The 22,859-nt window shown below is 37.4% G+C and overlaps 1 protein-coding gene across 10 annotated transcripts in view; it reads left to right on the forward strand.

Annotated features, from left to right (window-relative positions):
• The window catches only part of MAGI2 (membrane associated guanylate kinase, WW and PDZ domain containing 2), a 390,999-nt gene that overhangs the window by 307,912 nt on the left and 60,228 nt on the right, over positions 1-22,859 (forward strand). For 8 of the 10 annotated variants that reach the window (XM_051805040.1, XM_051805039.1, XM_051805043.1 and 5 more), the window contains 4 exons: positions 11,359-11,450; positions 17,311-17,503; positions 18,484-18,570; positions 20,567-20,815. In XM_051805040.1, coding sequence (XP_051661000.1) covers positions 11,359-11,450; positions 17,311-17,503; positions 18,484-18,570; positions 20,567-20,815 — 621 coding nt within the window. The remainder of the gene's footprint in view (positions 1-11,358; positions 11,451-17,310; positions 17,504-18,483; positions 18,571-20,566; positions 20,816-22,859) is intronic. The other 2 variants (XM_051805044.1, XM_051805037.1) reach the window with 1 other exon arrangement.

Genomic DNA, 22,859 nt, shown 5'->3' on the forward strand with positions numbered 1-22,859 from the left:
CTTGAATTTTACATTTTTGCCTTTATAAATTCTCCTTATCCTTTCTTGTATTTTATATTGAACTCTGTTTATTGTAAATTTACAGTTTATAACAAACTTTGTTCAGAGGCCCGTGTAGGCAGATATTAGTCAGACAGGAGACACAAAGCTGTTGGGAATCATAATGCCATAATATTTCTCTAGTTGTAAAATATATAAAAGAAATTTGGTTTTATATTCCTCTAAGGAAATCAGTAAAATAAAACATTTTTTACAGTGGTTAGGTTACATTTGTCCTTCATTTAGTGTGGTAGCCAAGACTGGTGATGTGACACAGAAATGCCAGTAGGAAGAATGAGAAGCTGGTGATAAGCTCTCATTAAAAGTGAAATCTGAGCAATTACAGTTTAACCTTTAACTGGAAGCACAAAGGTTACTTTCTTCAAAATCTCCCATGTTATTTTCTCCTCTGACCACAGTATTGTGAATTTCCCAAGTCCCTTTCAAAACTATCAGCTGTTTTATGCACTGCAATTTTGTTTGCTGCCAGAGATTTAGACAAGCTGGAAAAGGACCAAAAAGTAAAGTTCACCAACAGCTGTGAAATATGTAAATAGCAAATGTATTATCATCATTAGCCTCCATAACATAAGGTGCTTTCTTATGCAGATTTATAAGTACCCTTCTCTAAGGGTTACAGACAAGCAGTCCAGTTCATATTCACAGGCTACCTTTCCTCTGGAGTGTCACTGCAGGTATTCAGCACAGGTATGTGTTAAGGTAGGAAAGGTTTGTCAGACAGCATTATACTGACTCATAATGTGTAACTTTGAAAATATCAATCTTGCAGAAAAATACTAAGGCAATCAAGGTTTCCTAAATTTTATAATCATGGAAGATAAAAAAAAAAATATTAGGTGTCTAGAACTGAATGCATTATCACCTGAAGGGTTCTATGGCATAGTCTACAGAATTTTCCTGCCAGTGCTTGTTGGCTGAAGAGCTACACAGTTACATTCTTAAAAACTGAAGGAAATTTTTCCCATAATTTTTACTACATTTTTTTTCAGACAGTATTTTCCTGACCCAAAAAAATATTACCTCTTAACAATTTTTCCCGTTTTTGCTCATTTCTAGTCTAAAAAAATTCACATTTTGTTTATGGTGCTTTAAAAAAATATATGTATACATATGTATGCAGATGTATATATACATTGAACTATGATGACATGAGATACATAGTATTCTGAAGTATCATATAAAGGGTATGGGTAAAGGGTTTGAGACTACAAGTTAGAAAATCAGGTTCTAGGTTCAAATCTTCCTTGAACTCAGTTTACAATATCTTTCAATATTTCTATTCACCACTTAGTGCCCTTTATGTCAGTAAGTCATGCCTGCCTTCACTTAGTAAATAAAAGTATTGGAAATTGCTAATTAAGACATATTATCATCAAACTACTCCTTGATCTAGAGTATGAGCAACTAAGTTATAAGAAGGTAATTTCTCAAAGCAATTGTCAAACAGCCCATTTTCTTTGCATCTGTTGCTACCCCAAGCATAGAAAAAGTCTAAGAACTTATATTACTAAATGAATGTAATCCTTTGTTTTTAATAAGAAATCATACATAATGAAAGGAGAGGAAATTTATCAGTCCAATGTCAAATAGTTTTGTATTGTTTGTCACTGAAGAAAGAGCTACTCACCATGACAAAATGGATTTGTTGCTTACAAGAACTGACAGTGAAACCCAAAGCATTTTCAAATGGAATTATGAGTTTATCATCATCACAGTACCATGGATGTAAAATGATTTGATTGCTGGATTGCAAAGTAGGTCCCAAGTGACCTCTGCTAATATGAAGTGTCAGTTTTACAGCTGATGACAGTATTAAAGATGTAGTATTCCTTTCTCTTGAACAATTTACACTTTACTAAAAGGTATACAAATAGATTTTGATCTGCAAAGTGGCAGTGTGTACTTAAGAATTCAAAGTAATAATTTAAGAAAACTGACTTGCAGGCATTTGGGAGTTGGCCACAGGTGCATGATACAAATGGGTTCTGCATTGCCTGTGTGCTGTGTCAAACTGCTGCTTGCACAGTGCTGGTAAGGGCATTGCAGCATGGTCACATTCATTCTTCTCATTTTTGAAACTCCTGTTTACCTAAAAAGCATGGCTAGTACTGAGATGCTGAAATATAAATGTGCCCTAGTGCTAGTTTTGTTCCATGTGTTTAGCATTCAACAAAGTCTGATCTAGAAAATAACAGAGTATGGAAAATAAATATTATCATCCCTATCTTTCATAATTCTCCCTCCAGAGAATACCAGTGGCTCCACTGGTGTAAATAAGAATATCCTTGTGTCATGTTGTAAGTGAATTGTGTTCCTGTGGCTCTATCTTGACAGCAAAGAAACATGCTATTTTCACCACTGATTTCATTTAAATCAGAATTGTGTCCCAGATGTTGTCTATTGCTTATCTCTTTTCACAAATATTTTGCAGTTTTCAAACTATGAGTGTAATTTATTTTACACTAAACGTGCAGACGTACAAGCTTTTTACTATGCTATCTTCTAATAGCAAAATTAATCTTGGCTTTGCTTTCATCATAGAATGGTTATCAGAATTATTTGGGTTGGAAGGACTTAAAGATCATCTGCTTCCTGCCCCCAAATCTTGATGTATAGCAAGATTCTTCAAAACGCACAGCTGCATCCTCGTTCTCCAGAGTACACAGTCGTCCCTATGGTGGAGATTTATTTTGGTTACAGTTATACACAAGTAGCAATTAAGAAGAATAATTCTTAGTTTTACTTTCCCAATTCTTGTTTCTAGGACAGGTTAGCTGAACTAAAAAAAAAATGAAATCAGCAAAATTACTGAGTATTTTATTATTCATTCAAGCTTACTTTATAATTATTTCATTGCTATTTCACATGAAAGGCTACAACTACTCATGGCAATGCAGCTGCAGAAGTTCAAGCAGAAGGGCTTCATATGGAGAATACAGAAATCTTATGTCATCATTTTAAAACTTTCTGCACTTTGAATGCCTGTTCATGATGGCAGCATTGGGCAGTCTCATCTCTTTTTCCTGACCTCTCCAAAATTGCCTTCTGCTGCCTCATTTCCTGTGAGGTGGAGGCAGGATGGTTAACATATTAGAAAAATTTCTATTAAAAGTTTAGAAAATGTCAAAATTAATTTAGTAACAAATAAATGGAAGGTTTCAAATTGCCTTCTGTAAAAGTTAGTTTCCTATAAATACTGATTGACAGATTTTTATAAAACAAAGCTTACTGGAGTCTCTCGGTGTTCTGTTAAAATTACCAGTTCAGTCAGTTTGTTCTTAGCAGATAGAAGACACGAGGATAGCTGAGGAGCAAGACCAGCAGTCCTTCCTCTTCACTTGGAACTTGCTTTTCTGTAGAGTCTTTGAACACAGAACTATATGAGTTTTGAAAAAAAAATATTTATCTCCATTTGAAATGTGGAGACCTTGCTAATTCAGTCCCTTCTTATATGCTAAATGTTCTACACAGTTCTTTCCTCTTTTGAAGTTTTCTGCTAGTTGCCAACAGCTTGGCTTGTCATGTGAGCACAGCTCTCTAGAGTTTATATTCTAGAGAATATATTCTTTTCAAAGTAAAATAATTATGTCAGTGACATAATCACAATTATCCTGTACTGCACAAAGACCCGTACTGCTGACAGCAGATTCTCCTAAAATGAACGTTGCTTTGTGTTTACCAAAAACACAAGTCTGCACTTAGTTTTGCCTTTCTGGTGATCATACATTTAAAAGCTTTAAGGTTTGATTCAATGTCTTCAGCATAGCACAGTTCCAAGTTTTGTGTGTGTGAAGTCCTACACTGCAATGAGAACACATGCTAGATGCTGAATGCTTGATTACAAGATGATAATTAACTCTCTTCATGAAACTCTACATGAAGCTCTGCAAGGCAGAGGAACAAAAGCCATATCAGACTTCATCAGATTAGCTTTGAAGGAAACTACCTCATTGACAGGCACTTTTGCTTGATCACAGACAATAGTTCACAAAAAAGTCACTGCTAACTTATTTAAAATATAAGGTTGTATGTCTTGACAGAGCAAGTCGTTCCCTAATTTGTCACAGTTTGAGCATGATGGTGTTTCTTTCACTTTGCTACTTGAGGCCAATTCTGGGGGATATTAGGAAGACTGCAAGCAGAAATGGAAACACAGAATGCACCAATCTCACAGCAGCTCCAAAGAGCAATTCTAGCTGAGTGACCAAGAGAAAAAGCTTATGTCCTTTCAAAGCTAAAAGCTTATGGAGACTACCAAGATAAAATTGCTTTCTGTGCATTAAAATCATTCTGTCTCTTTTAAGAATTCCATTAAAATCTTGAAAGGCTGTGAGTAAAAAAATCATTTCTCCAAGTTTGCAGTGGAGCAGCATCAGTTTTAAAGGGTTTGGTTGTTTTTTTTCAGGAGTTGTTCTGGTGGAATATTTTACATTTAGATAGCACCTCTCACCTGAAGGATCCCAAATCGCTGTACAAAATCTGAAGCATGTGAAGGAATTACCTCCTTTAACCATCAAATTAAAGATGGGTAGCCACCTATAAACTAAAATAACATAGCCCACATGACACAACTCAGCTCAGAGAGGGAACACAAATAGAACAGGAACACCAAATCCAAGAGGAAGTTCCCATCCAGTGAACCTGAATTTGGACAGGTCATGGCTGCTATATAAATATTCTTACCAAAAGAGTCGTAAGACTTTCAGTGACTTTCATTTCCATTTCTGGGAAAATGTCTTTGCTCTAGAGAAATCAGTTCAGTGTTGTCTCAAGTGAACTGTGAATTACTCAGCTGCTGCCATTACAGCCCATGCTACCTTTAGGAAGCCGTCCACCAGAAGGCAGGTAGCTTTAGTCCAAATTCTTTCAAAGTGTTATGGAGCTTCCATAGAAGTATCTCACCACATACATTCACATATTTCCAGAAGACTTAGCTAAAATTGCTGGCCTACAATGCATTCTCTGGCTTCTTTCTTCCTGGAACTACCTACTTAGAATATTAAATCCACACCTGTCTTCCTTCTGTCTCAGAAAGATAATATTTACTCGTCACTGTTCTACAAATGCTGATTGAAAGACTTTAGCCTGTTTATACCATGAAATATCCATGGTATGATATTCTGGTTTAGAGTCACATGAATGCATTAGTACTTTATTTGCCCTTTTGTTGTGGGTAGGCCAATGGATGGCCACCTCTGGTTTGGAATGTTTTGCAATTCACTCCGAATGCTGCCAAGATAATAAAAAAAAAATTCTTGTTCAGAATGTTGCAAATTCAGCAAAGGAAGCATGACTGAATTCAGCTAGGGACTCATTCCCAATTCCTCTAATGTGGGCAAAGTAGTGTTATCTGAAAACAAAACAGTTATTTGCTGCATTTTGCCTAGAGAAATACAAATACTTTGAAACCACCTGCATGAAAAGTGTGGTAAAGGGTTTTGCCTGCATTTGCCTTCACATACAATCAGTTGCTGTTATTGGCAACGTACATCCCTCTAGCAAACTCTTGCTCTTCTTGATGACAAAAGACATTTTGCAATTGCCTTGTATAAAGGCAGTGGTCAAGTCATCTAAACACAACCATTAAAATTTCCCTCTTATTGCTGTACTTGAATAAGGACAAATATTGTCACTAATTTTCACAGCTTAAAACACACTACACACTAACAATTTTACCTTCATCAGAACCTATATTATGTTAAAGAAACATTACCATCTTACCATCTGTTTGACTTTGCATAGAAATAGATAGGGAGGTCATCATCTAGCAGGAATATTATATATACCACCTAAAAAGTGAAGAAGGAGGGGAGAAGAAAAAAAATGCAAAAAAAAGTAGAAATTGCACTTTAGTAATTTGAAACACAGCAGAGAAATTGATGCTGCATCTTTAAATAACTTGAGAAATGTATTTCATCTTTAATTCCCCATTTTCCTATTCAGAACAAGTGCTGCCCAGGAGTGGTTTTCGAGCGGATTCCTCTGGCAAGTATTCTTCAGCCTTTGTTGTTCTGTAAATTAGTTGTCCTTCATTTTATGTTTTAGTTATTCTTCTTTCTTTATCATTTCTCCAAATAATGGCCAGTCATGACTGCCCAGTCACCATTTTATTTTGTATGATTCTTGTGGGGTTATAGAATGCTTAGTCTAAATCTTTTTATAATAGATTTGCATTTTGAGAAAGAAAAAGCATTTCTTTTTCCTCAGTCAATTTTTGTGTATGTTTTAGTGTGTTTTATGTGTACTTTCATACATTAGTGTTCAATCTTTAGCATAAAAATGTATCTCTATAATTCATGCCCAAATCTAAACTTAAACAATACTTTTTGTAAAACTGAATTTAATTCTATCCCCTAAATATGTCTTGGGCTGTAAAAATGTAAAAGCAAAAACTTTCAAAATTGGGAGATTTTTGGGGTGTTTGAATCAACACTGGTCTTGTAAAATGGCAATGGACTTCTTAAAAAACCAACAACATTTGATTTCTCAGTGTGATTATGTTAAATGAACAGTTAAAACAGGCATCCCATACCAAAAAAAGGCTATCTTGACAATCTCATTAAAGTCTTTTCAAGTCCTGCACAGTTTGGACAGAGTTCCTAAATTAAATATGATATTGGCCTGGTTTTTTATACCCCAGCAGGGTTTATACATTGAATAACTGTGTTAACACACCAATTCTTTTTTCCTTTTTTTCTTTGATGATTTTCATACTGAAACCTTTATTTGCCAGCTTTCCTCTTTATAAATATCAAGAGGAAATATGTATGGTTTTTTAAAAGGCTACTCTCATTGTAGACCAGCAGACCCATTACTGTTTTCAAGCTTTTCACATCTTTCAAGAGCATCTGAAACTCAGATGAAGTTATTGTAGTGTTGTGTCAATCACAGTTCACAATTTCTAATTACTTATATGAAAAAAAGTTTCACCATCTTCATCAAGGGAGTCCTAATTAGTTTTTCTTTTTAGCAGATAAGTTGAGTACACCTAGAAAGATTGTAAAATTATCACAGCAAAGCTCTTCATCTTTGCTTTAATTGCAATATAGAAGAGATTTAATAAAAAAATTCTATATCAACATCCCAAATATCAGATTTAACACTGTAATATCACATAGCACTTGTTCATCTTGACTCACACAGGAAATCAATTCATTGTCTTCAGGGATATATTTTCTCAACATTTAAGAAACAATTGCATGTACGTTAATCAGTGTCTAATTCACCTACCTATTCAGGTAAATACAGTACAGAAATCTAGCTCAGAGTAGATAATCACATCTTCACTTGTGAGATCTCGTTGTTCAGTAACAATCTATTCTGGTACCATTACATTTAAAGTAAATTCCCCATCATCCAGGAACCAGAATTTCCCCATGCTCTTTACCATCCCCACTGTGCAGCAATGTCCAGCTTGTCCAATACCATTCTCAAAGTCATGGGGGAGCCAGGTGATTTTATAACCTAGCAAAGTGAATTGGTGTGGTTTTTTGTCTTCTAGGCCAAATGATCAGTTAAGAAAGTTTTCATTTACACAGAAAGGAAGGAACTAAATTCTATAACTATAAAAAAAGAGAATGAAGTTACTAGCAGGCAAAGCTAAAGTTCTTGTTCTAACATAAATGTGTACGGAGGCAAGCAGGAACAGGGAACATTGTCATTCTGGCACAGGATACCCCTTTTATATGATCAAAAATATTGACTTAAGGTGAAACTCTCCTTTTGATGAAACTGGTAGGAGACAGGACATTAATGTGTATTAAGTTGACAGGAAGGATAAGCTATGTTAATTCAGTATTGGCTTGACTCCCGTGTCTGCAACCTATTCATTTCTTCTTACTTGGCATGAACCACAAGGTGCTAATCTAAGTTAGCAAGAGAAAACAAAAAGACACATTTTCCATGATGAAGTTATATTAACCAACAGTTTGCAGTACACTGCAAGGCACAGGAGCATAATTTTTCTGTAAATAGAGGTAATTTTCTCTGTATGATCAATTGAAAATCTGCTCCAGCAAGAAAACCCAAGATTTAGTCTATCTAACAATCCTTTGTGAGGAAAAAAAAAGTACCAGAGTCCTAGAGAAGTAAGCACTGGAGGAATATCAGATGAAATGTAATCATTTACGTGGGTAAGAACACTTGATCAGTGTATATTCAAGAATAACCAACTGCTGCCACGTAACAGTAGGGGCATCCAGTAAATCTACCAAGCATGAGCTCCTGTAGGAAAGGTACATATTAATGAACAGCTTACCTGTCTTTCAGAATGAGGAAAAAAGGGATCTCAGTAGCAGCAGGGCTTTAGAACATATTTTCTATCAAAGATGAACTGCCAATATGGAGATAAACTGAGAACCATGGGAAAGGAGTTTAGCAGAAGTTGGTTGCTCAGATTAATCTGGTAACTGATTTTTTACACCAAACAAGCTTAATCCATTTATACTTCAACCAGAAATTTTACAAAATGCCAGATATAATTGAAACATTTTTACATTAGCCTGGAGAAGACAGTGCTTATCACGAAATGTAAAGAGCTATGGCTAGAAAGCAGGTAAACATTCCTACTAAAAGAACAGTTTCTGAACTGAAAGGCTAATATTATTGGAGAGCCTTGCATTAAATCTTCTGTCTTATTTTCATTAATGAATCAAGCCAAAAAAAACAAGGGTATAAACCCGGTCCACCTTCAGAGAGGTAACCTGAGGAATCTATGGTGTAGCTGTCTCCAGACCAGTGCAGAGGTGGTCAGTGCAGCCAGTAGAGTCACACCATACCAAGCAGGAAATTGAAATAACCAACAGCACCAGCGGAGGAAGCAGTCTTGTGTACTAGTCAGTCACTGGAGATACTGTGATATTACTGCAAAAAGTAAGTAAATTTATGGGATGCAATCCGTCAGTGAAAACTCTGAATGAAGCAGGTGACCTAGCAACAAAGACCACAAAGAAACTCAGACCTTCTTTGCCTGTGTCTTTACTAGTAAGGTCTGTGTGCTGTTTGCTTGCAGAGGTTTGCAATAACAGGAAGCTGGACTAGATGACCCAAGGGTCCTTTCCAGTCCCATGTTTTGTCTCCTTAGCGGGACAGAAAAGAACATTATTTTTCAAAAGCAGTTTTCAGTGGCCTGGTAAGAATTGGCAGAGAATGGTCTCCACAGACTTCTAACCTTTGGGAAGGAAGGCTCTTCTGAGCAAGCGTGGTGGCACAGTCAGTTAATCCAAAGGCTTCTGAACTGTGTTAGAGGTCATAAAAAAGTATGCCCATATACAGTATTTTTTAACCTAAACCTATTCCTGGCCAATCTGGCTTACCTACTCAATTTTAAACAGGAAGAAAAACAGTGTCTTTTAGAAGAAGTAGTACCTGTTATTTTGGAGTCTGGTGCCAACATTAGTTTGGATGAGCTTTGTCAGTGTATCTGTTTGAGGGATGTTTTCATCTCAGTTTGCCAAAGCAAGTATTCTTCGCAACCTGACATTCTTGTACATTCCCAACCGTACATATTCATTCACATGTGTGCAAATAAAGGTAGTGCTTGGTTTGTGACAGACTGCTGGAAACAGTGCCTTTGAGTGTTAGACCTGAGTTACAAATGGTGATCATACTGTATCTATCTACAAAGCTCTCTCCCTAGTGATAAGCCTCATCCTTGTAGGCACAGCAAATCAGGTAGAGATAAAGTATTTCTTTAATCTGAAAATTCCTTTGCCTCTTACAACTTGTAAACAATTTGCATTAAGTTAACATATTGTACATGCAAAAACTTTATTTGTTCTTTTATATACTGTTGAGACACTTATCAAATAAATTGAAAAAGTCAGTATAATAAGCTGTTCAGTTCTCTTTGGATTCTCAATATATGACAAGTAAGTTGGTAGGGAAAGGTAATACTTTTATTTTACCAACTGAAATATTTGTGGTTCAATCTCTTACCAATATAGATTGTTGAAATAATGCACTATGCTGCTATCTATAGAGGATTTTTAATTGCACAGTCATAGTATAGGACCAGTGCATGTAGTTCTGTATTTGTCTTTGCAAGACTTGACTGAAATAGATTCAGCTTTAATCCCAGACTAAACCTGGGATCTGCTCAATTCCACAGTTTATGAGGTGTTCACTGATGGCTCTGAGGGGAGATCTATGAGAGATGCTGCAGTACCGTGTTTCAGCCATCTGTAGTCCCTCATGTCCTGAGGAAACAAGGCACAACTGGTCACACCATGAGCAGTTTGCTGAAATAAACCTACTCATTTCTTTTTGTCTCTGGGGGTTAGCAACAAGCTGACCAAAGCTGTCATAATATGTAGACCAGAGTGCAATTCCTAGGAATGACCATTCCTGTTAATCACTGTCTTGCTTTAAGTGATGAGCCTAAAGCATCTCTGAGCATGCAGACAAAGCAATAGTCACAATAAACAAGTTCTTAGTCCCTTAAATGCTTACAGTTTCACTTCGTAATATTTGAAATTTTATTCAATTATTCTTATTTTTGACCCAGAACAATAGGTTCTTTCAAGTGAAGCTAAAGACACTTTTATAAGAAAATGTCTTTTAAAAGACACTTTGTTCCTGAATTGATATTTTCCAGGACAGAATATATTTTTACAGCCAGGTTACACGGGCATATGGAAGCACAATCTTAAGGATTCAGAAAGCTGTTGAGACTTTAATTGGGTAGCTTTAAGGAGTTCAAGTTAATGATGCTAGCCTTCAGTTTAAACCCTAAGACTTAGAGGCTTATAATGAGAGCTTTCGTCAAAACTCTTTATTGAGAGTATTACCTGAAAGTGAATACTTAAAAGCTACATTACATAAAAAGACATACTGTTCTATATCTGTGTTTGGAACTTAAATGACCTGTAATGATTTTCATCTTTTGCAACTTGGACTGATGTATCTCTATCTCCCATTTCAGTTTATTCTTTTTAGGGTTTAATGAACTGCAAGGAAAACACAAATTAAATACCAGAGGTGGATGAACAGCAGTCCATTATGCAGTCAGTTTTAGGAAGAAGACAACTTTATAGCCTCTATTTTGGACAGACTTTTCCAGTACTGTTCTTCTATGAATGTATTCTAGTTTGGTTTAGTGTATTCTACTGAACATAATCATCCTCCAAGAGATAACCTGCATTTTCAATTCTCTTCCTTGTCTGTGGCCCATCTATTTCCACCAGCTCTAACAGGATGCCATTAGTCATGTGCAATGAACACAAGGTGGGAGGGAAGATGGTGCAAATTCTCAAGACAAAGCCAATATGCTTTGCTCAGTGGGATTTCCCTTTAAACCAGGTCCCGATTACAAGGAGTTGGATGTTCACCTTCGGAGAATGGAGTCTGGGTTTGGCTTCAGGATCCTGGGAGGAGATGAGCCTGGACAGCCTGTGAGTTATTTCTTCCTGATTTTCCTTTTCCTTCCACATTCTAAAATCTGTGTAAAGGTCAGAAAAATATTACTATATAGCTGAACCCAAATGAATACTGTGTTAAGGCTATAAGTAAAATGGCTTTTATTCATCCATAGAATAAGACAGAACTCTCAGGTTGTTCACATCTGAAAGATGTAACAGTAAATTAAGTTGGAATCAGAAGGCATTAAGGTAGAAACAGTGCATCACTCATCCCATTACTGCAGAGTGTGACCTGGTATCTTTTAATCTTGACTTTACAAACCCAAGTTTAAGCAGAAGGTTTTAGAAATCAAATTATGTAAGACTATCTATAAGCATGTCCAATGTAGGCAGACTGTATGCATAATATATGCATAAGGTTAAAAGATACTGTCAACAATGCAGTTTATTTCCAGAAACACAGAAGGCCCCACCAGGGAACAGTGGTCCATGTTGCAGGTTAGATGTCAACATCATATGATACATCAGGCAAAAAAATAGTAGCTTTATACCATTCAGAGGGAGACATCCCTGTAACCAAATAACAGGTAACAAAACTAACATAGATTCACTGCAGCTGAAATAAATATATAACATAAAACATATACACAGTATTTAAAAGAAATATTGTAGAAGCCCAGAGGATACGGGGCTAATGTGTGAGACATGAGAAATATTACATATTTTGATAAATTAATGGTATATCTAAATACTATAATTTTGAAAGAACAGACAGAATTAGTACTCCTTCAGAAAAAACTTGATGATGTAACCATATTTTGGCAGCGAGGACTAATCCCAAGTCAATAATAATAGTGTTTTATTATCACAACCTTATGCACAGTCTGAGTCCTGTGTTACCACATTTCTGACATAAGGTATAACTAATTAATAGATTTATATATTCCCTAGTTGATGGATTTGTGTATTCTGCATTCAAATGCATACAGAATAATATAGTTTTCATTCAAGAATTAACATTAAACAGCACATGGCTCTGAGAAATAAAGCTCTTCTATTTTAAAATTTTCAACATCTGTCAAAGTACTGATAAATATTAATAGTTTACTGATGTCTCCTGTAAAAAAGAAAAAAATACACTCTATTCTCAAAAAGATGCTTCAAATGCTGATTGAAATGCAGATATTCTAGTTTAGAATGAGTGTTTTGGAATGATTTTCAAATATAAGTTATTATTCTACAGAAGGACTCCAAAACAACACTGCTTCTTCATCTACACTTGTGATAGATGTGTGCCTGAAGCCCCTCTGACATTAAACTTCCTTCCATGGAGCATGTCTCACTGCATATAAAATGAGGCCATCATCTGCACATTCTCCAACTAAGTATTTTTCCTGTCCTTTCTAGATAGCCCAGCCAGTATGGTTCTCAAAGCTCACCTACTGGATGAAACCATTTTACCATTTTATATCTGTAAAGAAATGGCACTAGTGGAAGGCACTACCTCCAAGACCAGGTTGGCTGGGGCTTTAAGCAGCCCAGTGTAGTGGAAGGTGTCAATGCCAATGGATTTCTCTCCCCTATTGCAGGGAAGTTGGAAGTAGATGACTTTTAATGTCCCTTCCAACCCAAACCATTCTATCATTCTAGAGCATTTGGAAATGACCCTCTAACAGCTTCAGACAATAGTGTCTAATGGTATTTCCTTTCTCCCAGGAAGGTGTCCCTGGCTACAAGGCTGCTCAGTATTCTGGGGAAGTCTCTCTTAGTGTCTTCTTTAGTGTTTTTGTCATTACAAATGGATAATTGAGTAGTCACAGACTGAGCATCTGACTGACTCTGCAAATTGGAGGTTTATAACAATCTCATGGGAAAAAGTGCAGTTCAAATGCCTTATTTAAAAGATGATTATTTATATAAAATTGAATAATTTCAACCTAAAGAACTGAGAAAAAACTCATATAGAATACCCGATATACTGATAGTTATAAATACATGCCAGAGTTGTGAGATACTTGAGTCTCTGCTCAGCAGTCCAGTAGAAAAGGAATTTTGAAACAAGCCCTTTGCCCCACAGCTACCTGCATTATGCACTGAACTGTTACAGAGGAAAAAGGTCTTTCTAGTGTCTTTTCAACAAAGGACTGACCTGACTTTGCTGTCCAAAATCAAAGAGTCATAGCTGGATACCAAGTGCAGAGATAAGCACCTTGCTGTTTTTGGAAAGTAGGACCAAAAATGCTGCCTTCTGTGAACCACCCTCTAAGACACTTCACTGTCCTATTGAACAATTGCTCCCAGCCCGTGCTTAGCCTCAAGGTTGCTATCTCTATTTCAATGCTTGAAAATACAAAAGCATTTTTTCCCAGATTTATCAGTCCAACGGGATTTATGTCTCCCCACAAACCATGTCTTAAAGTCCTCAAGAGTTAATAAGATCCTAACTGGAGGCTGAGGATCCTAAGGTAAAAAGGCACCTCCTCAGAACTGTGTTGCAGTGCTGAATTTCTCAATTCTCACTCCCTCGTTGTTGCCCACCTATTTGTTTTCACTGATTAAATACATCACCAATAAAGAACACAGATACACTCTTCTCTTTTTTTTAGTGTCCCTCTATTTTGTATTCAAAGTACAAGACTTCTTAACTGTTTTCTCCCCTCCACTGCTTCCCTGCTCCCCCATGGACAGCCCGCCTGCAGCCTCCAATTTCTTTCACCTCCAGAGAAGGAGAGGCAGTCTCCAAACCCCTGCTTTTCCTATGAAACAAGAACTGAGACACTTTGAAATTTTTGTTTCAGGTCTCCTGCTGTGCAGTCAGGTAATACAGAACAAAAGGAAGCTTTTGTCTTTGTGGTTTGCTTTCTGAAAAGGAATATGGGTTCTTCAGCATAAGGCAATAACTTTTTCAAAGAAGCAGAATCCAAATAAGTTTTTTTAGAAGGATAATACTGGCACTATAGAGGGACTGTAGCTTAGTTTCATTCTAGTTGTATCATCTACATGGCTCCTTAGAAGAATAAAGTGCTGCTGAAATATTCCACTTTCCGTATTTGTAAGCATAAAGATGCTTTTGAAAGGAAATACTTAAATTGAGAAATTTCAAATCTCAGGAGTGTGGGTTGTGCCAGTTCCAATCACCTCTCAAATCTACTCATATCGCCATAGGTATTTATCATATCTCCCAGTAACTTGAGGATTTAATCTGGCTCTGTTACAGTTAATTATAGTATCACTGAAACATTGCAAATACACATAAATTGGAACTTTCCTGATGTTGAAAATTGCTGTCTCAAAAGGGAGATGTATTTTGGATACATTTATGCAGGTCAAAACTCAAAATCACAGGAACGTGTACATAATTTTACTAAGAGTTTTACCCTTTCAACACAGATGGACTGCAATTCTTCTCAAAAATGTCTGCAAGATGCATGTTTACATTCTTTTTATTATCAGTGCCAGGATACAGACACTTCTAAGACATAACAGATGTCCATTGAGCAAAATGTTGGTATAATGCATGGGAAGTCCTATTTTAGCAGTGATTGGGCAGAGTTCAGATGAATAGCTTGTATTTAAACATCAGAGACATTAAAATTAAGTGAATCACACCTTTTATCTGTATATACTTAATTTTACTATATGTCTGTGAAGCTACTGTGTCATATTCAGAGAAACTGAAACACAAAATCAAGTAATTACCAGGAATCACAAAGAAAGCCAATATCAAAACAAATTAACATGTATCAGTTAATAGAACCGGGCTTCAATTGCAGACTGTGCTCTGCCGCACTCTTCCTAATTCCAGAATTTCTCATGTTTAATCTCAAGCGATAGGAGAAACTTTCCTTTTTCTCTCCAACAAAATCTTTATCGCTTACATGTCGTCATCCTATTCCTCACATATTCAAAGTAATCTCATCCCAGTATGAAACTGCATTACAGAGGTAATATAATCCTGATATATATTTTTCCAATTTGTGTTTTGCATGTAGAATTGATAACTATTATGGCAACTACTCATCCATGAAATGAGAGCAGATGCTGGATAAGAAACAAGTTCAGACACAGAAAATGAAAAAGTAGAAATATTAAGCTATTCTTGCTATTAAATATACAAGTAACAGATATGATGGCCCTCATCTTGACAAACACACCTGAAGTGTTCAAAGTTGGACCCTGCTACTTAGGTTAGGAGTCCACCACTGAAATGAGTAACACAATCACATTCCCAGGTGGACATGTGAAATATCAGCAATAATTAATTAGTCAAAATTAGAAGGAGTTTTTGCACTTTGCTGTGGATACTGGTGACCTAACGTGCTGTGATTTGCATTTGTGTTTCTCCAAAGGTTAAATATGCACAAATTGTTCAATATTTTGGCAGACAAACACAAAAAAACTTAAAGAGCTCAATAAAACCAAAGGAAGAAGATTCTCCCTGTAATCTTCCAAGCTGCAGAGGGCTATCACCAATCTCTTCGCAAGAGAACTAGGAAAAAATTCTTACTCATATGCCCAACTGGGAAGATTTTGAGAATACTCTGTGGACATCTAGCTAAACATAGCCTTGGAGAGCTTTTTTTCTGTCCAGTAAAGGAGCATAAATACATATTTCATAGTTGGATTTTGCACAAAGTATTTGCCAGGGCTTTGAGGTATATTCTTTCACTATTTGAAGAACAGAATGGAGAATCTGAAACTCTCTGTGGCCACTCAACCTGGCGCTGCTTAACAGGATCCCAGGAACACCAGAAATCAGGAAAACGCTGCATCATGTTCTCTTTTTGCTAAGTTTTGAAAGCAAAAGTAAGCCAAAGGGAGACTAAAAATTGGGGGAAATTCTCCAGGTTCCACATAGGTTTTCATTTAAACACTCTGCTGGGATATTTGCAACTGTGCAACTAAGACCACAAAAAAACCCACAGGAGCACCTGTGTGACTAGCACATCTAGCCTTTGCAGTTCATCATGAAAAACAGTGCTTGATAGCTTTTTTCTTTTCTTATTTAAAGTAGATTGTCACACGGCATGTCATATCCATCATTCTATGCTCACTGTCACAGTGAAAAAGAGAAAGGAAAACTTGGAACACTCTCTGAATGCTTTAATATTCTTTCAAAGAAAGCAGGTTTTGTTTGAATCAAGCTCAACTGTTCTACCAGTTATTCCACAGGGAAAATATATATGTCTTCTTCTAATAAATTATGTGAAATTATATGTATATAAAGTGGAGAAAATTGTTAAAAGTTTTTGGACAGGTTTTTACTAGTTTATACGCCCCATACAAATTACATTTAAATGTTGATTTGGGAAAACAATGTCTGCCCAGAGCAAGCTGACATTTTTCCTCTTTTTTTCCATTTTGTTAATCAGTCACTACCTAAGCAATTATTCATTCTAAGTAACAACTTTTTAATATAGCACTTCTTTTCTCCTAAAGAGTCTGAAAGCAAACTCTGTGTAGTGGGGTCACTGCCACTAATGATCTCAGGTGCTTAATTTCAGGTGTTTAAATCACACAGCAGTGAAGAATCTTTGATAAGAAATATGTAGACTCAATAATTTTAAGTCAAAAGGATCCTTACATGGAATTAATGTTTAGATCTTCTGCATAATGTAGTCTGTAACTCCACACTCCTTAGAGATAGATTTTCTTGATTTGAAGGTATCAAGTAGATTTTCCTTAGATTGGGATTCTCAGGTGTGTCACTCCTATGCAGGTAGGAAACACCTTCTTACCAAAGGCAAGGAAGCAGAGCTCTCAGACACACAGATCTCTTCACCTGCACTGAATCGCCAGCCTGATTTTGGAACAAAGGGAAAATCAAAGCAACGTTCATGTAAGTTGGAGGCTCAGTGTATAAATGACAGGATTTTGTTTCTTTGCTGCCTAGATTCTCATCGGAGCAGTAATTGCCATGGGCTCAGCAGACCGAGATGGTCGTCTCCATCCTGGTGATGAGCTGGTGTATGTAGATGGGATTCCAGTGGCCGGCAAAACCCACCGATATGTGATTGATCTTATGCATAACGCTGCCCGAAACGGGCAAGTGAATCTTACTGTGAGGAGAAAGGTGCTACCCACGGGTGAGTGAAGGCTGAGAAAGGTGAAATGGAAAACAGATCCCAATGCTAGCAGCACAAACAGGTGCTGTTCTTAAAAAACAGAGGAAATAAAAGTGAATGTTGGTGTCATTTTGAGGAAAGAATAATTGTAAATGTGTCCCTTGTTTCTGTGACAAAAATACTACAGCTGAGTGTTGTTTCCTTCAGAAGTGGAAACAGTATTGGCAACCCTGGTGTGGTGATCATGAGTGCTCTGGATTTGTTCCATGCTGTCTTGGTCTGTACTGTCTCCTCTTGTCCACTTTTGGGACTAATCGTTCACCCAAGTTAAAGCCGTTTGAGCTGACTGTGTCAATAAGCAATCAGAGAAAGGCTCAAAGACTATTAACTGTTCAGGGCAGGAACCCATTTCACTCTTGTGTATGTTAAAAGCCCATTTCTGGTCTCACTTATGTCATCTGGAATTTCCCCCCGAACTGCAACACAAGTTGACTGAAAACCTTCTGTAGGGCACAAGTGGCTCCTAGGAACAGGGCCAGATTCTCCCATCGAGGAGACACATTCAGAAAATGAACCTAAAACAATATGAAGTATTTGTAGTAAATTAGATGTTTAGACTAGCTTGGTCTCAAACATCAGAACCTGGAGGAATGTGTGGCAGCATCTAGTAAAGCTTTGATGGGAGAATTTAATGCCGTTTCATTGCAACCTTCGCTTACTCGAGAAGAGAAGTTTATTTAAGAACTTTTAAAACATTTGTGGTGAGTACACTTCACTGAGGCACCAGAAATGAGCAAACCCACATTCCCAGCCTGTCCTGTCTTATGCCTCCCTGTGCCCTAGATCCACTGTCGCTGCCTGCACCATTCCCCTTCGCTCCCCTGCCAAAAAACCGCCCTCCCACTCACCTTCGTGTTCTCAGTCCCCCTCCCACTGCGGCACCGCAGCTCCCTGACAGCCACGCTCTCGCGGGACTGACTTTCTTCTGTTACTGACTCCAGAGTCCTCCAGCCAGAAAACTCCCCCTGCACCCAGCGCGACGCCCCCTCGCAGCTCCCCCAGCGCGAGGAAAATGGCCAATAACCAAGGTAATCCGCCGAGTCCTCGCCTTTAGCGCCTTTCCCGGGTCAGCCAGCTGTACAGAATGCAGGCAAAATTAGCAAGAGGGTTAGCACAGAGTGGATGCCAGCCTTTGCTGCTGCTTGTTAAGTATTAAAGGGTCTGCTAGCCAACCTGGTCTCCTGGCACAGAGGATGAGGCAAGTTGGTAAAACACCTGAAGTTGTTCTTGGGCCTTCAGAGTGCCATACGAGGGAATATGGTGTGTAACTCATTAATATTTAAGCATTGCAGGAGCTGAACAAGATTTTAATGTGTTGTGTTATAACATAAGCTTTGTGAAAAAATTTTAAAACTACTAATGTTGGGCGTGACTGCAAAACGCTATACTAATACATCAAGCCAATTAATTTCATGGGAATTTCTCACTAGCGTGAATGCATACAACAGAGGGGCCTGGGGGTTTCCTTGCCTATAGTTGATATACATATATTAGCCCTCACCTGGAATCACCATTTTTCACATACACTTACACAGATCTGGAACAGAAAATCACAATTCACAATTGATTAGGAAAATGTGGTATTTGGAACAATGTGGATTAAAATGCCATTTTTTCACAGCCAGAAGCAAAACGTAATTTTTCTGACGAATGTCTATTGCATAGCTGACAGTCAAATAGCCATATAAACTTTTCCTCCTTTATCTTTCTTTTCCTATATTTAATGGCATTCAGTTGCATTCTTTTATGGCCAAGCCAGCCTTTGGTCATTCTACAGAGTAAGATAATTTTCTTTCTGTTGCAACCCTACTGACATAAACAATATTCAGCATTCTGAAATGTGACAGCCAGAAAATGAGATCTCTCTTGTCACTGACTATGGCATTTATTTGCAGATTTGGTTCAATAACTTTTGGAGATTTTCAGTTCCAAAGCAGGAGTATAATAATTGTTTGTTTTTCTTCCTCTTTATACTCTCTAATTACTTTATTTCATAGTTGCAGAAGGACCGCTAAAGGACACACCTGACTGAGAAAACAGCTTGTCCTTGGATGATGTTTATTTTATTAATGTATACACACTGAAGGTCTAATTTGCAAACACTCTACCTAGGTTGTATGTGTGTATGCGTGAGCTCCTCACATGTTCAATAAAATGACTCTGCCACTCTTGTTGCTCAGAACAGAAAACACATTACTTACATTTATCTGAAAGTTCTGTATTAAAACTGTCAATAAATGCTGATTTGTGTAAACAACTCAGATCTGCAAGGAATATAAATCTTTTTTCCCATCTGGAGAAGTAACTTTACTGTTTTCAATTGCCAAAATGCTTGCACTAAAAAATGTGTAATCCCAAAAGTTTTAGCTGGTTCTCTGTTTTTGTTACTATAAAGCAATACCGAGGTGTGGATGGACTCCATTTTCACTTCTGCCCTTTTGAACTTCCCAGACAAGAACGTCCTCAAACTCTTTAAATGACCACTGCTTCTGCCATGACACCCACAGAAAAACTACTTGTGATTATTTTTCATTGTATAACTACTCTGTTCCATGAACATCTTTTGAGCATACTAATCAGCTTGTAAGAAAAACATAATGCAGCTAATCCTAATTACTCTATGTTAGCTCCCTGCTTAAATTCCTGTAATCCAAACACAAATAATTTTATATGGAATTAGAGAATCACATTTTCCTCTTGATGAAAGATCAAGCAGCAGATAAGGGAATAGTGCTTGCTAATGTTTTTGCAATCCAGACAGACACTCTTTCTCACTTTACTTTCCCCTCTTCTGGCTATCTTAGCAGTGAGGGTTCATGCTTGCTTTATCTGATTACCCTTGAACGTTCTGCATAATTGTGTGGATTCCTGTCTCTCTGCATCTATTACAGCTCCTAGTTTAATACTTGCAGTAGTCTGGGCTGTAGACAGTCAGCTGTATTCATGTAGCATTAGCAAATGTACTGTAAGTCACAAAGCCACTGAGCAAGTCAGACTGTGACACTAGTGTGATTTACGTTGTAGGAGAACCCTGCCCAGAGAATGGCAGAAGCCCAGGCTCGGTGTCTACGCACCACAGTTCTCCAAGAAGTGACTACACGACTTACGCGAACAGCAATCACGCTGCCTCCAGCAGCAACGCTACTCCCCCCGAGGGCTTCGCGTCTCACAGCCTGCAAACCAGCGACGTGGTGATCCACCGCAAGGAGAACGAGGGCTTTGGCTTTGTTATCATCAGCTCCCTGAACAGGCCCGAATCTGGGTCCACAATAAGTAAGTAAATCATGTTGTTCAATTTATACTTTTCCAAGTTTGCCCCAAATAAAAAGAAATAAATTAATTTAAACCTACCTGCTAATAATTTATCGCTGGAGAGATTAAAAGGGAAGGTACTCTTAATGTTGCTGCAGGGGCATTATTTGTCTGTTGTATTTTGGGCAAAACCAAAGGTTATTTTGGCCTCTCGGGCACTGTGCTTCCCACATTCCTTTGGCAGTCAGAGTAATACAGGATTTACCCACGAAGTAGATTTTCTCTGTTACTATGTCACAAAGAAACTCTGCGGGCAACCAGTAGGATTATATGAATAAATTATTCCCCCATGTGCAACTGAGTTTTTTGGTTTTGGTTGTTTTTTTTTTTTACTAAATCTAGATGAAGTTCAGGAAGTTGAAATAAAAGCTTAGATCACAGTAAACCCTATGAAAGTAGTTGTCCAGTTAGGGGACTAAAGAAGTAACTAGAAAACGGGAAAACTGGTTAGATGCAGGTGCAGAGAGGCTGATTTTTTAACCGGGTGGAGTATAGAGACCGTAAAAATTACAACTGTGCACAGGGAGATGATGTATCTCCCTATACTCAGTAGAATCCAGATTCCAAGGTCTGCCCTTAATAATTATAACTTGCTTTCTGTTCAGAAAAGTAGTGTTTGCTGTGCGTCAATTTTATTGCTTTAATACAGGCATCTGGTGCCATTTGAGATGTCCTGGGTAGATCTAGGGAGAGGCCAGGCAGATGTGACATAGGACTTACAGAAGACTCAAATCCTTTGGTAGTGGCAGCTGCAGGCACACGGAGGCCTTTGGGTCTTTCCAGTAACGTTTAACCAACTGAATGCTGAGCCCACTGGAAGAAGGAAGCAAAATAGGCTTCATGTTGAGAGGCATCTGCATCCCCCACCAAATCTACCTGAAACTGTGAATGCTAACCACAGATGAAAAACCAAGAGAAGTAAGAACATTTATAATTTTGCATGTTGCAGCCTAATGCAGTCCTTTCCCTGCATTCAAAACATGTTTTGAAGGAACTGATCTTTAGCCCAAAGCTGGCACCTGACAAAATCACCAAACTTTACTCTTCTAAATTCATAACTGAAAACCAGCTAAGAGAGTACGGGGAAAACCCTATCTCACAATAGCACATTATCTCAGAAAACTTCTTTGCAGTATTTCATGATCATGCAGTTATTAAGAGAGTTGCTTTTCATGTTACCTCAACTGAATTTTAAAACTCCATGATTGCCAGAATTAATATTGTAACAAAACCATAGATAATTAACCTCTTGGGACTCTGAGTTTTCACTTTATTGAATATAATAGCCAACTGGAAGTTTTTTGCAGAAGATCAGAAAGGAAAAAAAATAATCCATAGAGGACATTGAGATACATGCATATTAATCAGTTAAGTCAGTCATGAATTTTTCAAGAAAATTACTTCATAGAGTTTGTGGTTGGGGAGATGGAGAAGGAATGAGGAGAGGAAGAGAAAGAGAAAATGCTCAAGCAACCAAAAATTCTGTGACTGGAATATTCTCCTGAAGACTACAGATCCAGGTTCAAGATCCAGCTTTGCCCCTTACCCTCCAACATGTTCTTACAGTACTTTCTGCACAAGCAACTACATAGGTAGTCATTGTTGATGCTCAGTTGGACATCTCCAATAGTAAAGGAAAATGACAGTCTGCTATGGAAGTGACAAGTGAATTTATTCAAATAATAGCTGCATTGAATTTCAGTGATCCCAAGGAGCACCAAATCCTAAGTTTGCAAGAACAGCAATGAACAAAAAAATTACATTTGCTGTAGACAGTGACAGAACAGAGAAGAAAATAACCTTTCTATGTGAATTCTGTTACAAAACTGTAGTAGAAAAAATATGCTGAAAATTACATGATCTGTCATCAGTCATAAAAACAGTCTAAAAACCATTGAGTTTTTGTAAAGTAAGAGAGGTTATTTTCTTTACTTAATTTGGGTGATGTAATTTTGACTTTATTAAGAGGAGCATAGCCATTATTCCAGTGTTCCTGGTTTTGGAG

The sequence above is a fragment of the Manacus candei genome, unplaced genomic scaffold, assembly GCF_025592945.1.
Source record: "Manacus candei isolate 608988 ecotype Guabito, Panama unplaced genomic scaffold, ASM2559294v1 h1tg000063l, whole genome shotgun sequence".
Taxonomy (NCBI): Eukaryota; Metazoa; Chordata; class Aves; order Passeriformes; family Pipridae; genus Manacus; species Manacus candei.